The following is a 16793-nucleotide window of genomic DNA, read 5'->3' as shown; positions in this document are numbered from 1 at the left end:
AGATACTAACAAACACCGAAAAATCTGTCACTTCTGAGAGAAGTAAATGCACACAAAATCTCCACACGTTGGCTCTGGTGAGGTGCCAGCTGACTGCCGATTTGTTCGTCTTACTGAGCAGGGGATCAACCAAATCCGGGTTGAGTGCCCCTGGCCTACTACACAGAAGTGCTTCAGCACCCGAACCATTTCAGTCGCTGCAGGGTAGAACAAGCACCTCAGCACCTTGCTGCTTCGAGCTGTGCCAAGGCAACGTGGTTAAACTTCATTTCACAGAATGGGCAAAATCTTAAAAGTGGAAAACAAGAGGTACAAAGGGCCGTGCAACTGATCTTTATGCCAAGTCATATATTTCCCCAGCTCAAATAACATCAATAAATCGATCATTGCTTACTGGAACAAAGGCTCAATCCAACATGGTTCAGCTCCAGTCCTGGAAAAGGCAAAAAAACCCCTGCTGCTGTTGAAGGCACCTCATGTAGCTGGACCTCTCTGTATTAGCCTGACAGTAGTTTCCATCAAGCAATGCTTTTGGATGAACTCATCCGTTTAAGTCAAATACACCCTGTGAATTAGCATCACTTGATACAGTGCCACAAAGAGCTGCGCAGCTGAACTCCATTTTGCATTTGTAAGCAGCCAATTTTCAGTGCCTATGTCCTATGTGCCCCTTTAAGGCAAATGGCTTTAAGAAAAGTTGACAAAAAAAACCCCTTCGAAATTGTTCTCGTAATACTTTAAACATGTAGAACGGCTACGTAACGCTAATGGTTTTTACTCTCACTTATGCGGCACAAAGCTAGGCCAGGGCAGCGGGTAGAGCAAACGATGGTGTGATACAAACAGAAACCATCCCAGACAGAAACCATCCTCTGGCATGAAATCATACCCCACCTTTAACAGGTAGCTTCACCGATACAGACACATCTGCAAAATCAAAAGCGTTCACCGACACTGTAAGCCTGCCCTGCGTGCCAGCCTTTTATACCTCGCTTTTCCTGTTACGTGAGCATCCCATTGATGACTTCTTTCCAGTGACGAAAAACTCCTCTCCACTGAGCCACCACAGCCCGGCACACACGGCCCTCGTACAAAACGCTTTATCATTTGGACTAACCCCATGTCACAGTACGCACGCTCACTTGCACACAGGGACACCCAGAGAGAGATGCACAAAGTTACTCCAGTCTTGGAAGCAACCTTGCCATGAAATATCGGGTACACGTTCCAGGTGCTTTTTAAAGGTGACAAAGCACAAACAGAAACAAAATTCTTCAAAACCTGTACTGCATCCTAGTGGCCTTCTAACAAGCTGAGATGTGAAACTAACTGCTAGCTATCTTCCAGTAGTCCACCTGCTCTGAAAATGGAGATTTCTTAGCAGACCGATTCAAACATTTTGCATAAGTGAACTTCTTCTCCTGAGTGATATCAATGAAATTAAGTAGAGCACAGTGTGCCACACAAACTTACTGCTAAAATGGCTCATGTTTATCTTTAAAAAGTATTTTGCCACAAGTTTTCATACATGTTACAGGTATGTTTCAAATCAACTGTATTCAGAGGGATCAGAGACAAGGAATGCTTTACTTTCGGAATCTAAGAAATTATTTCTTTTCCACATCTGCTATTGCGATGAGAGCCTTAGCTGGAGGTTGAGTTTGGAGTTTCTAGTTTTATTCAGCAATATGCAATGACATTGCTTGATATTTAGCTCCACCTATGGGCACCCGCAAGTACCTCTCAATTCACTGAAATTAAACAATGAAGTTACGCTTTAAGGCTCTAATCACTCAAGTCTCCGCTACTCCTAAAGAAAAAAGTAGATGCACAATTCTGTCGAGAACTGCATTCAAGTTAGTATGTAAGTTCTTGTTCAAATCACACAGCACACAAATGGGTTAACGGAAAGGAGAGGAATGAGGGAATAGGGGAAAATAAAGCAACTCAGAAAACTGCATCTTAGAAATAAAACAAAAAAAAAAGATTCATAATTTCTTTTTAGACAATATACAAGATTACGTGTTTTCCAAGGCACTCCCATTGATTGACTCTTCTAACCCAAGTTCCAGTATACTAAGCAATGGGTTTTGACTATTTTTTTTTTTTTTAAGTCAAAAATACGGTAGCTTTCTCACACAAAAGCTGACTTCCAAGCTACAGCCTAATTCAAGATCTCTTGTTTACAGAACTTCTTTGGACCTCCTGAAACAGCCTGATATGAATTAGCAGCTCACGAGAACAATATATAATGTCATTTGTACACTGGACCACAAAATAAAAGCATAAAAGTCTGTAAAGCTTAAAAGCTAAGATCCTTTGAGAATTACCCAAAGACTGGTAATGCTGTAATGAGAAACAGCCGCTTGCTATAAACTGAGCATTTTCTGTTTAGTTTTTGAATACTACAGGTACACTTCATGAGAAAGACAGATTATTTTATTTAATTTTCCTGAAAAGGCAGAGACACTGTAAAGAAACAACCCCAAGATGACTTCACCAAAATTTATTTAAAAGCCTGTCAGGTTTTGAAAGATGCATTTTAAACCTTCAAAAGAACTATTACAGAAAAGTTTGAAAAAAATCTTAAGAATCAGGGGACAAGTTTATGACATAAAGGAGAGGGGAAGGTAACGACAGGATTTTGGCAGAGACCTGGCAGTATAAACTTTCAACCGCTGAAATGCACAGAGGCAGAGAGCTCAAAGAGGAGGTCCAGAACATGCCTAAATCTAGGAGCATCCCAAGGCACCCCAAAAAGCACAACACATTCCCACAAAGGAAAGTAGAATCAAATAACGGTAATGTCTACCTGAATGACACTTTAAGGACCTCTAAGAGCTAGTATTTTTTCTCTTTAGCACTCTTACAGGCTTGATATTGGAGTAACTCCAAATATCCAATCAGTCAAGAGACATCACTCTCAGTGGCAGAAAAATACTCAGACACAGATATATTTTCTATCTCTTCCTCCAGATTTCTGCAGTACCTCAATAAGCCCTGTTTTGTAAAATCTTTAACTCAAATAGCGAGGCTCCAGCTATGAAACTGAACAAAACGGATTTGGAAACAACAGAGTTGTGAGCAAAACACTGGGAAGCCACTAAAACCCTCAGTATCAAAAGCAAGTATTCTGAGATATAAGGAGTCTATCCTGACTAACAAGCATAAATTGAATAATAATTAATAGGTGATACACGTTAAAAAAACAGAGATACAAGTCAAACTCCTACCAACACCCTAGGGTCTTTGGACATTTGTTTATCCTTCGAGCTTCTCACTGGACTCAGGAAGTAGAAAAGTAGGACAGACACCATCAAACTTTCCAGAGATTTGGACAAAGGTAGATAGCAGCAGCGTCGCACTCAGGAGTCTGACTCGTTCCCAGCCCTATCACAACACACCCTATGAGATACTGAATGAAGTGGCTTGGAGAGATTGAGCTCTGGCTTGGCCAGAATCACAGATGCACAGCATTGGAACACAGTACAACCACCTGCATCAGCAAAACAAGTAAAGGATAAGCACGTATAAATGACAGTAGGAGACGTGCAACAGGGCAAACAGAAAATCAGATATAATTTAATCAGGATTTTAATAAAGGACATAACACCTTGGGCTTTAGGTGAAACGTTCTTAGTTGCACTTAGATGTTTCATTCAAGCGGGATGTGGTAGTAATGAAACGACAAACAAAATGAATTCCTGGCACAACTTCAATGACTAGAAAACATGCACACACTCAGAGTGTAGGCAGGTCCACACAAATAAAGTTAAAAGTTACGGAGATAAAGAAACTGCATGTTTGATGGTACACAATGAAATCCAATATGTAGGAAGGACAATAAAAAAGTGGAAGAAAGATTTCAAGATGGGGCAAAGATACACCCCCCCCCCCCCCCCCAAAACCCCATCCCATTAAGTTCACACTCCATGAAAAGGATTGAGACTACGAAGTGCACGCTATAAATACATAATCCCTCCAAATATGAAAGTAATTATTGACAGATTCCATATCTAGCAGCAAGAGCAGCACCGGACTGAAGACTACTACAAGTTTCCCATCAGTGCTCCCCCTGTGCTGTGCGACCAGCACACCAGACCTTTGCAAAACCTTTGTAAAGCCTCTATCAAAGTTCTGAAGCCGCAGACAGTGAGCTGTGCCTATCCTTGGAAAAGAGAAAAAAAAAATATTTCAAAAAGACCTAGGAAATGCTTGTAAACCTTAGAGACTCTCGATGTTTTGGAAATATGGAATGACATCTTGTGGAAATAGGGCAGAGGCGGGAGCAGGAAGCAGCATTAGGAAGAACTGGAGCTTCTTGAGCTGGTCTTTGAGGGGCAGAAAGTCCAAAACAGAACAGGTGACAGGACTGCCAGAAGTGACAAAGTGCCACCTGGAGCCTCTGCCTCTTCCTCCACCTGTTAAGCCTTTCATATTTAAACTCCCATCATTTCATTTCTTCTCACACCTCAGATAGAGTGTACCACAGTAAAAAACAATTGCCAGTTACTCAAAAGGGGCAAAACCCCCCCCTCAAACAATATGACAGAGATGCTATAATTTTAGATACACAAATACAGACCAGGTAAGTGACAAAAAGTTTCAAGGGCGATAGTCCCTACTTTATCAGTGGAAATTTTGCCAGAGAAGATAAATCCAGTCCTGCCAGATGCATCCTGTCACCTATTTATCAAGCCAGTCACCTTTGTGGTCTTGCTTTATGCACTGTAATGTACAGTACCTTGGGGGATGTGTTATCTTTGTTATTATTGGCTGTTTTGTTTTCTTCTTTTTAAACTTCCTAGCATAAATGATTATGTGTTAAGTGCTATAATTTTTTGCAAAATGTTTCTAAAGTGTGTTGGGCAAGCCAGGATAAAAGCAAAGATGATAGGGGAAGCGCAACAACTGAACCCAAGACCTGGTTAGTGAATTTCTCAACTGAAGTCTACACCTAAAGGTCTACCCCTTGCTATCATTTTGTATGTTTGGAACTGGGAGAGGGTTCTGGACATACCAGAATATGCAAGTTTTACAGATAGAAATCACAATTTCAAGTTCAAGAACTTGTCTTCCTCAAGGCATTCTTTCTAATGTGACAAAGCAAAACTTGACTAGGCAGGTGATTATGCCTAGGGCAAAATACATTCTTTAACTGTTAAAATGGTATGAGAGAGAGTTGCTGGAGTTCATTCCTTCCCCACCCTTGACAAGTCTGTACTACACAAGAAGAAACTAACACACTTGCCCAGTACTTCAAATAGCAAAGTTAGTGCACCTGTTCCTGCTCTGAAAAACAAAACCCTGATTAGAAACAAACTTTAGTCTTACATGTTCTTGAATTCACCTTGGTAACAAGTAAGGTCCTTAACACAGTAATGCATAATCCAGCAACAGGAACATGTATCATTAAGCTGGCAACAAGTCTTTCAAAGTGACAAATGCTAGTCATCACTTGCAGATTTATGGAGATTGCGCGTGCTATCCTTATGCAGAGGGAAAATACTAAAACATGAGCTTCCAAAAAGAAAAAGAAATGAGGTCTTTATGTAAAGCAGGATGGCTCAGTTGGAATGGCTATTTCACCTTCTATCTTTTGTTAGATCACTTAAGGACCAAGTTATTTCTGTTACTCTACGCAGGAATTCCCCTGGATGGGCCTGTGATTGACGAGCAGCAGCACTTTGCTATTTCAAACCACTTCTGTGTATAGAACAATTTCTTACAGACATCAGTACTTCCCAATTGTAAGTACTGAGAAGAATGATGAACATTAATATCAGTAACTCCTTTCTACTGTTGACAGGATTTCTACCCATACTGAGTGAAACATTCAATGCATTTTTTGCATAAAGTTTTGCAACACAAAGACTTCCTAGGTAAAGCAATTTAAATGCTGATATTTTCATATTCCAAGAGCTTTAAAAATAGAATTTTCACATTGTAGAAGAAAACTGGTGAGGATATTATGAATGCACAGGATTTATTATAAAATAGTAAGATGTTAACACCTTCATTAGGAAGCACGTCAACTTCAGGCACAGAAGAAGCAGTTTTTAACTGAAATATTCTGGACTGTATTCTGCTCACTAGTAGATTCTCACACTTTGATTGAGATCATGCAAGTCCCTTAAACAGAAGACTGAAAAGCTTTTCTCTGAATAAATTAATTTGGTTGGTAAGGATGTGACCTGGGACGGTATTCTTACCTTTTGTTTGGAAGCTTACAGTTCAGATTTTGGCGCAAAATCTTTAACTAGTTTAATGCATAAATACCACAACATTTACAAGAAGACAACAAAATATTTTAATTTAAATATGCCCCATACTATACAACTGTATAAAATACCAACTAAGCATTCATTTGAACATTTAAAAAAGAAAAACACAAACAGTAAAAGCAAGCAGCACACTGTAGTAATAACAGAAGGTGGCACAAGTCAGGATATGCACCCAGAAAGACAGGAAAGTTACTGTCTCACAATCTTTGTTTACAATCACCTTCAGAAGAGGAAACACAATGTAACCATCCCAAGATTTCCATGGTTTCTAGTGCCCACCTTCTTAGGCAGATGTCAATGTACTAAAATGACGAAAACCATATTGGTATTTAACATTCTTTTTAACCGAAAGGTAGCACTGCCTTCTTAGGATCGTTAGGAAGCAGAACAGCGACTACCTGGGTTTCTAATGCAAAATTAATGCTTTCATTGGTAATCGTTAAAAGACTGAAAAAGGACAGAACAGGAATTATTCCAACAATATTAAACTGAACTATGTGAAACACTAAGTCCAGTAGTAATTTGAGAAACATGGAAAAAATCTTGGAAAGGCTTAAAGGCAGTTGTGGCAGATCTACAAAATTTCCCTCCATTTTATTTCTTTTGTATGTTAATAAGAAGTACACATATCCAGCTGATTGTTACACCTCAGTAACACAAAACCTTATGCGCCCCTATGTCCATAAAACACAGCTCCAGCAATGCATGGCTTTCACTCTTCCTAACACTGTTAACATGGAGAGAGAGCCACTCGAGTTAGGTCCAAGAGAGACAACAAGTATCAGTGTTCGTTTCAGTTTACAGGGCACACCAATCAAAACAAGACCATAACTGCAAGTATTACTAAAGTTCAATATACTCCTGCTCTCTGTAGTCACAGGATAACAATTTCTGTTTTGTTTAGTATAATGTCAGGCCTTCAATAACACTGCGTTTACATTGCACCACAGCTTGGAATGGCTTCACTATACATCTTACATTTTTAATATACATTATTTCTTTAAAAACAAGGTGCAAACCTGGGCATTTAAGTCAATGTTTGCTTCAGATGGCACAGAATTGATTTCTTTATATTAACTCCATCTAGAAAACTCATTTTCAGATCAACTGGGGCAAAAGCAAACCAACAGAGAACCATGCTTTGATTTCTAAAAACACCTTGAGAAGCTTCAAATTTCCCCTTCTAAAACTGTAAGTGATATTTTCCCACAGATATCAGTCACTATATCTTAAAAAAAATACTGAAACCTATTTCAAAGTGAGGATCTCCATTTTAAAAAACAAGTAATAAAATACGCTTCTGCCATCTATCTTCTTCTAAACTTGTATGTCATGAGCTACTGTCTTTAAACACTAAAATATAAAAACCCCTAAAGCCTCTCCCACATATACCCATTACTTATGTATGCATCATTGCTTGGCATTAAGCATTTCTAAATACCAGCCTATTTTGGAAGCAAAGCTAAGAAACTTTATATTTCTGGACACACAAAGCCAGTAGAAAAAGATACAAGTGTGCAGCTTGTAGAACAGTTCACATCAGGAATGAATGAGGAAAAGGCACTCCATCTCTCTTCACTGTTCTACACACTGCGTGCAATTTTTCCATCACTGTTAAACCTTTGCTCACAAGAACGCAGATTCACATATTGAGTGGAGTTCACATCTTTCCATTATCATTCTTTTCACTGAAAAATTACATTGCTGTGAATATGCAACGTTAGCTTTATTTATACATTTAAGAGTACTTTTTTTCCAAATGAGAAAGTCAAAGTTACTGAACAAACGTTATTGAAGATATAAATTATTTAAACTTAAATAATTTAAAATCAACTTGTTTAAACAACTTTCCTATTGCACATTTTTCCATTACTTTGCCAGATAAAACCCTATATAGGCATTTGAAAGGTTAAAATTTTAAAAGCACAAGTTTCACAGCACCAAAATAAGGTGCTGAAGAAGTTGTATGCCTGCTGGAAAATGAGTGCCATAAAAACAAATATAAATATATATGTATATACACATCTAGTAGTAAGTCCAGGATGCTGAGATAATAAATACTTTAAACAATTTCCCAGATTTCCAGAAACATGTGAAAAACTATAGAAAATAATGCAAAGTTACATTAGAAGACCAAGAATACACATGCACAAAATCTATTGTAAGAAAAAGGTTTACAATTCCCATACCGTAAAATCTTTAAAACCACCTCTGTTATCGCTATGTACTCCACACAATGATTAGCCTATTAATTTGAGGATTTATGTGAGACAGAACAAAGAAAGCTTCCCCCAGTTGGTTTATAGTGGAACAGCCTACAGTACTCCCCCAAAAATAAACCTAGTTTGTCTTATGTCTCAAAATGTCATCTTCTGCCTATGTTTCCTTCCCAGTGAGCCGGAAATACACTCATGACATCTATCAACCCGCAGCATCAAAAATAAGGATGGAACTTCCTATATTTTTGTGAGCAAACTTATATTGGAATTTCTCCTACTATAACTGCTGCTGTTGCCACCAAATCTGTGACCTGCTGTTTCCATAGTAAATGTTTCCCTTGCATATGCCTACTTGTAACCCTTGAAAAACAACAGCAGTTCAACTTAAATGGGTAGGAGTATAATCTGGCCTTCTTGTCTGAATAATTTTTGGTTTGGGTTTCTTCGTTTCTTCTTCCACATCATTTTCTTGGTCACTCTCACACACGTGGACGACAACACTAGGAGTAGTGTCAGTTGCAGCATGTAGCTCATACTTTTCTCCTGAAAGTTAAAATATTAGCAAAACTGGTTAAAAAGGATCCATTCTGTGGAAAATTATGAAAGAAATTGCTAAAAAGAAAGAAATTCATGAAAATGTCTAAGTAATACACCAGTGACAAAAGCCTGATGCCACAACGCACTAGATGGTGCAGGCAGGTGCATTGCCAACAGTCACATTTCCATCCAGAAATATTTAGGTTCTGTTTTCAAAGCAATGTAGTTCAGCTGCTCTCTTAAAAGCAAGTTTACGTAAATTACCCTAGGCATTCAAGACAGCGTTCTAAATGAGCAGTGATAAGTCTTCTTGGCAGGTTTTTATCATTTTAAAGCATACAAGATTATCTGTCCACTGTACTTTGTCTTCCTGAATGACGGCAAAACCACAGGATCTTCCTTCCCTCCAAAAGCCTTCAGTGTTAAGAAAGCTGGATGCGGTTCTCCCCACCACAAAGGTGCTGCTCTAACACTGCTCTGGCATTCCATGGTGCAGCAGAGAGAGCCAGCAGGCTTTGTGCATATATAATAATACAGCCAGTATGCAGTAGTGCTGCGATACAAATTATATTGACCACTGATCTGAAATCCATTTTCTCCATAATATAAAGAATTCCTTTTAAATCTAACCAGGTGTTAAATAATTTTAATCTTACATTAGATCAGGGAAAGCACAAACTACTTCACTGCTTCCGTGATCAGCTCCCCTTAACTTTTTTTCTTGTTACTTTATACTCACTACCTCTCAGTGGAAAGAACAGTCTCCATTAAGACCATTACAGTGATCTGCACATCAGCTGTTCAAAAGAGCTAACACCTGCAGCAAGCAGCACACTCTACTGTGCCAAGGCTCTGAAGTGGTCTCTGCTCTGTTTCCCCCAAGAACTTTAGGAAGGGCAACTGGCACAAAGAGCAGTTCCGCAGAGGAAAAGGCTCTTCCTCCAGTTCTTCAGAAACACACAGGCCACTGTGCTAGAGTAACCTCTGCTTGCTCCTTGGTATCAAGTCATCAACTCCCTGTTCCAAAGAACATCCCAGTCAAAAGGCAGAGCTTTATAGGGCTCAACATTCACAATATACATGAAAAATCTCATGGGAAAAGCAATCACAGATCTGCCAATAAACTTACTGCAGGGCATCTCAATAACAGCACTTTCAGGGGAAAAAGGATTAACTTTTACTGCTTAGTAAACCCTTAAGTGTTTATTTTAAGAGCTAAAGGTTTCATTTTGGTGTTACTAAAACTTAAAAGGAAAGCTTGTAGTACAGAAAGCAGCACCCATGAAGCAAGCCCTGAACTTTCATGAAATCAGTAAGCTGTAATGCTATTTATTTATTCATTCCACATGTTTCATCAAAAAACTTTTATTTGACAAGCACAGTCTTATGAGACCGTTGTTTCAAAAACTCACTTCAGGAAAATAAAATCTTTGATAAAAACATTTAGTATGTCAGCAGTATTCTTGATGGATGCTTTTAAAGACCTACATGCAGGCTCATCTGTTTAGTTTACACATTTCTGGACAAAAAAAATGACTTGTGGTAGCATTTCATACCTCCACTTCTAACTGTAATAACTTTCCAATAAATCGTTCTTGCCATTACAATAATTCACACACCATTTAAAAGACGGTATTTATTAAGTAATCTACCCCCATTTTTATGCCAGCATAAGCATAGATTTTTGTCCCTCCACAAACTGCAAAGGGCTGAATTTTCACAGGTAAGAATTCCCTAGGGGCTTGCGAGATGCATGTTATTTTCACTAGAATCTGTCTGTATCAGCAGCGCACAGTCAACCATGAACTACTACATAGAAAGCTGATGCACCAGGAGTGAAAAGTCCTGCCCTACCCTCTTCTCCACCCCTTACTACTGACATAACAAGATGTGTTCACTAACATGGTAGGTAAACAGGTATATATATAAGTACTACAGTAAAATGATTCAGACTACAGTTTTTATTTATTCTCTTTGATACTGCTGCTAGATGTGGTAATTTCTTCTCTCCCCTAAACTTAATAGTACCGTGGCAAACAGCTTAAATCGGAGTTGTAGATTTTGGGAAATATAATTTGCACCAATTCTCATTAAGAGGGTTGTCTTAACAGAGGCATAAAGTGACATCAAGGGATATGATCATTGATCACTGAACAGCAGAGCTATATTTAAAATAAGATTTTGTTCAGTTTAGTGGAACTTAATTTCTGAAAGTAGTATTTAAACACAAATAGCAGGTAGCACTTTCTCCTATCTGTGGTGCTATCTATTTTTAATAAACAGATCTATAAAGAGTCTACACACTATGCTTAGCTGAAATGACAAACAACTTATGGGATAGCACTAGAAATAAGGGGTAATTGTACATTATTAATATCTCCTTTAGTTTGGACAGTGGGGGAGGGGGGGGGAGAGGAACCCGATATAAACTTTCTTTCTTCCCAGGGTGAAGCTATCTCAAAGTTTCCAGTAAATCAATGAATTGCAGCAAATGAAAATTAGGAGGAGTGAGTAGCGGCAGAAACAACTCCCTCTTAACTCCAAAATAAAGTTAGGTTCATACTGATAATTCCCCCTCCTACACGTACTACTATCTCAGATGCAGACGTAATTCTAGCATAGAGCTACACAGCTGTTAACTGGCTCATTGTCTCAGTCTGAAACAGGACTGTCCTATCCTTTCAAGAAGTATGTAACTACATAACTGCCTCTTCATTTTCAGGAAGCCGCTTCTTGGAAATTCTGATGAACAAGCCAACACATTATTGAAGCAACATTCATGCTCTCTACAAATCACAAAACAAGATCACATTGTGGAGGTCCAGGCCCTGCAAATGATCCTGTGGAATTACTGTTTGTGTAAGAAACTTCCATTTACTAATGCTTTTCTTCTTATTACAAATTCAGTTAGTAAATGGTAATTCATTTGAAAAGTTCTAGAAATTCAGAAAGTTTAAAAAATATTTTACTCAACCAAACTTCTGGTGTTTCTACTCCTCCTTACCTGGTCCTAACTTGGAGATAGCATATAAAAGGTCATAGTTAATGACTGGAGTAGCATCTTCTACTTGCTTCCAATCGACAGGTGGAGAGGCAGGAGGTGAAATCAGAAACTGTTTGTCCGGATTTGGTGGCGCCAAATGTGAGCTTCCAATGTGCAAAGTCTGCAAAAAGCAAAAACGCCAAAGCTGTTTCACTATTATCAATGAATATCATTCATGAGGAATTTTGAGGTTTGGATAGATGTTATGCTGTAACAGGCACTCAAGGTGGCAGCATGTAACAGTATCACCAAAGAGAGCTATATGAAAGACCCAGTATACAAAATACAGACAAGCCACCACATTCGTCAACTCTGATGAAACATGCAATGAAGTATGCACATCCGCTTCTTCACATTATGGATTTTTACAAAAACTTCCACCAGAAAATATCTGCCCTTAAAATACTGAAGTAGGAGGAAGCTGGATATGGGCTTTAAGGCCTAATGACAAATGGTGTTGAAACTCATTACCACAAGTGAGAGTGGTGAGAATTCTAGAAGGTATATAAATAAACTGGCTCCTTCAGGACTGTCCCTAGGGACATCTGAAACAGACACACATAGATTAATTTTCCCATTAAATTTACGGTGGAAAATACACAGCAGCTACCAAAAAGCACACAGATTACCAGAGTCTGAGAGTTTCACATCTTCAGCAGCAGACACTAGCCAGCTACAGAGCGGCACTGATGGCAATCTCCAAGTACAAACGTGTGCTAAACAAACGATGTGCAGTAGTGAGAGCAGGATCAACAAGTAGAGTCCTGAACGTGCAGTTCTACGCCTTGGACTCCCTCAGATACTACTTCAGCACGCGTGTGTGTGTGCGTGTGCGTGCTGTTGGCAGAGCACACTTGGCTTCCCCCACTCTGTTAAACTCTGTCTTTGACTGTGCTGATTATGATCACCTACTCCCTTTCCCCAAGGTTATCACAACAATACAGAGGGAAACATAAATGCAAAATATGCAACAGCCTACAAATACATGTAGATTTGGAACAACCTGTGATTCTCTAGACAAAATAAAAAAACTAACAGTGTTCATCAGCATGACTGAAGACCTGTGGAAGCTTATCATGAGTAAGTTAGGCTTTACAACCGTGTAAAGATAGTAACAAAAACACTTACCTGAGCAAAATACAGTTTTATTTCCTTTCCAAGGAACTCTGTCTTGTGCAACTGGATTCTAGCATCTGCTGCAGATAAGGGGTTACTGAAATTTATTCGTACTCTTTTGAAGCTCTTAAAATACTGAAAGGTGGTATCTCTGTCATAGGTTCTAAACAGCGATTCAAATTTGGCCTGAAAAGAAAGGACCAGAGAAGAAAGTGAATATGCAACACTCTACATTTCCTCTAAAGAAATACAGAAATAAATTGCAATTACTAGTAGGGGCATACTACCACTCTTGAATATTGATGCCTTTATCACAGATTAGATTTTTTTTTCTTCTTCTCTCTTTTTCTCATAATGATTTTTCCTAACCTATCACTTGTTTTCTCTATAGCAGCTTTTTTCTTATAAAAAAAATAATTATTACCATTAGTAAGTGTTGGACATTATACTTTAATGACACAACAGAAATGGCAGTATTGGTAAGATACTGAAAAGAAATGCTTGTCTTACAAAATCAATATCCAAATGCCTTGAAAACACTCTGCCAAGCAACCCTTTGTCTAAGTGTGCAATTTTCAAGGAAACCAACACAACAGTTTTAATAGAGAAAAATGAAAAAAGCATATTTGCAAGCTAAATGTAATTTTCTTCAGTGACTCAGCATGCATAAAGTTCATTAACATCTCCTGTTTTAATAGCTGCTACTTTCATTTAGTAAAATGAACATATTCCTGAACTCTAGTTTAATTGCCTCTTCTATTTCTGGAACCAAATTTTAAAAAGGCTCTCATTATCTTTTCTAAAAAATCTGAAGTACTAACCATAGAGCTGCTGAAGGGCCTTTGACACACTTTCTGTTCTGACTGTGTGGTAAAAGTAGGAACCAGACCAAAACCTCATACCTTCACAGATCTGCAGCTGAGTTACTTTGCTGGCCTATCTGTGCAAAAAGACTGAAACACCTTTACCAACAGCTGTCTATCTCCATTTCGCACCTTGGGTTTGGGCTCCTATGGCATTTATGTAAACCTGACTTGGCTATTTTTCATATCATTTATGAAGAGTGCTTCCACTCTTACTTCAGTATGCCAAAGCCAAGCAGCAGAAAGAAGCAGAAGGTTCTGAAGCTGCCATGCTCTTGTAAAGTGTTTCAGGCTCACATTGAGAATACCGCAACCAGTCACAAGCCTTATTTCAGTGATGGCAATAGATGAAGTATTCAGATTTCTGATATTTTCAGATATTTTCTCTTCATAAAAGCTTACTAGAAGTTCAACACAAAGCCAAAATAAACAAATATGTAAAATCCCATTGCCTCATGTTTTTTTACTGTTACATTTTGAACTGGTAGAAAAAAAGCAACAAAGATTACATAAGAAGGCAGCGATTACTTCAAAATTTCATTTTCCTTCCTGAAAAGCTCCACTTCACAAACTCATCACAGCTGTTTACATAACCACTAGATTTTAAAGTTATTTTAAAATCAGAGCTGTCCTGCTTCTTGCTGAGCCACACTTAAGCTTCTTCAAAATGAGGTCTGAAACACCTTGGAAACCCTCCTCACACAAAGCCCCTATCTGTTAGCCTCCTGTACTCCAGAGAGAGCTGGATGCAACCAGAGAAGTAAGCCTAAGCGAAACTCACACTAAATTGCATCCTGAAGTTCACATTCAGCTTTTACACTCAGAGTATCTGCAGTATATATAGTTTATTAAAATGTGTGTGATTATAGAGGTCATAAATGTCACGCTAGCAATACGACACTAAACAAAATGTTATTTTTGTCCTTAAGGTATCTTAGCAGTCTACGATTCACTGTATCAGAACTCAACTGCTTACATTATATTAATTCTAATCAGCTAAAGGTAAATCTGAAAGGACTACTTACAGTTTTAACATTATGTTCTTAACCACAGTGTCAGCCAAAAAGATCCCATGAAAAGTATAAAGTGTACTACAAATACGTGAATCTTACTACCAAAATTATAATCTAAACATTTGCTGAGAACGCATATGCCAGTGAAGAATACACTATACAGACAGTCAAGGAAGTCTGGAGGTAAACTTCTGATCATTTTCAAGAACACATAGCTTAAGATCTAATAATTTCCAGAGTTAAGAGTTATTCATATCAGAGCAGACTGTTGCAGACTTGTAAGACCCAAGACCCTGATATCAAATCACAATTTTCTTACAAGTCAAAAAGCTATCAAAGTATCCATATTTTAAACAATTTGAAACAGCACCTACATACTTTAGTGTTCCAGTAGTTCACAGAAATAAAACACAAAAGATAAAGCATACCCTTGTTTCTGCTTGATTGAAGACATCACTGTCTGCCACACAGGCAATCAGAGAACTAAAACTGTAGTTAAAATTTCTAAAATGCATTTTGTGCTTCACCAAAGAGATACTTGCTGTTCCACAGAAACCAATGACTTTTAAAGAAGCCGTTGGTCCTGCAGGCAGCGTTTATAAGCCAAACAAGACCAACCCCTCACAAAAAAAAAAAAAAAAAAAAAAAAAAAAAAGAAGGTTTCAGAGCATCCTGTATGTGACAGCGAATTCCTGAACAAAGTCCTGCATGCTCTGAGGCAGTCGGGAACAAAATGTAAGCTGGGACTGGAAAGAGGTGACGTAAGCACATTAGTCAGCTTCCCTATGCTAATTACCAGTGCTCGGGAGGATGGAAAAAACAGCTGAGGTTTGCACAGCAGCTGCTTTATCGAGCCTCTTGCAGCATAGTTTCCACTGGTAGTAATTCCATTCAGCGCTCAGACAACATGCTCTTCACTGGAATGGGACAACCCATCTTAAGATGGAAAATGTTACTGCTAAAGGACCAAAGTCTAGAGTAATAGGCTGTAATTAGCCAGGAGGAAAATTTCAAGACTTCGGAACGGAAAACAAATCCCTTGGGTCAATAGCTTTTGGTAATTTTGTGGAAAAAATACACAGACTGAAATTTAGAGATTAGGAGGAACTGATTTAGGAAAATACTTTTCCCCCCCTCTTATAGTGAGAACTCATTTTGAAGCTTTCTTCAAAGCAACTATATGGATTAATTACCATTCTCACTTTATTAAAAACTCAGTCTGAGCCTCAGACTGTCGGGGTTTTTTTAGTTTTGTTTTGGGGGTTGTTGTTTTTTGTTTTTGTTTTTTTTTCTTCAACAGAAGCTTCATCAGAAATCTGCTGGCAGGCTTTTAAGAGACAACTTGAGCTACTGATGGCAGTGACGAGGTATGAAAACTACATTTCTGACATTTTCCCATTTACAGATATTTGTATCCCAGTTTCAGAACACTTCCTAGAAAGCAGCTCAGGACACAGGCAGAGTTTTTTTTGTCAGTTATTTTTTTGGTTTGTTTGGCTTTAAAAAAAAAATCTAGAACCATGTAAAAAATTATTACAATTCAAAGTAATTCATTAAGTTTAAGCCGAAGCTTTTATAAACTACTTGGAACTCTCCTATGCAGCTTTAGATCAAAATTTATAATGAGTCAAAATCATAAGTGCGTTCAGTTTATTATAACATGGGGCTATGACAGAAGCATCAAGTTTTATGAAATACTTGCAAACAGACAGTCCTAA

The 16793-nt window shown here is 38.2% G+C and overlaps 1 protein-coding gene across 2 annotated transcripts in view; it reads right to left on the bottom strand.

Annotated features, from left to right (window-relative positions):
• Positions 1-6286: 6286 nt before the first annotated feature.
• RCAN1 (regulator of calcineurin 1) overlaps positions 6287-16793 on the bottom strand; it is a 42610-nt gene continuing 32103 nt past the window's right edge. The window contains exons 1-4 of one of the 2 annotated variants that reach the window (XM_009932668.2): positions 15504-15666; positions 13212-13385; positions 12045-12204; positions 6287-9046 (exon numbers count right to left, since the gene is read on the bottom strand). In XM_009932668.2, coding sequence (XP_009930970.1) covers positions 8883-9046; positions 12045-12204; positions 13212-13385; positions 15504-15590 — 585 coding nt within the window. In that variant the 5' untranslated portion in view covers positions 15591-15666 and the 3' untranslated portion in view covers positions 6287-8882. Of the gene's footprint in view, positions 9047-12044; positions 12205-13211; positions 13386-15503; positions 15667-16793 lie in introns of those variants that run through there. The other variant, XM_075432346.1, reaches the window with a different exon arrangement.

Source organism: Opisthocomus hoazin, chromosome 1 (assembly GCF_030867145.1).
Source record: "Opisthocomus hoazin isolate bOpiHoa1 chromosome 1, bOpiHoa1.hap1, whole genome shotgun sequence".
Lineage (NCBI taxonomy): Eukaryota > Metazoa > Chordata > Aves > Opisthocomiformes > Opisthocomidae > Opisthocomus > Opisthocomus hoazin.
The sequence above is the reverse complement of the archived record's forward strand: the minus strand, read 5'-3'. Positions and strand labels throughout refer to the sequence as shown.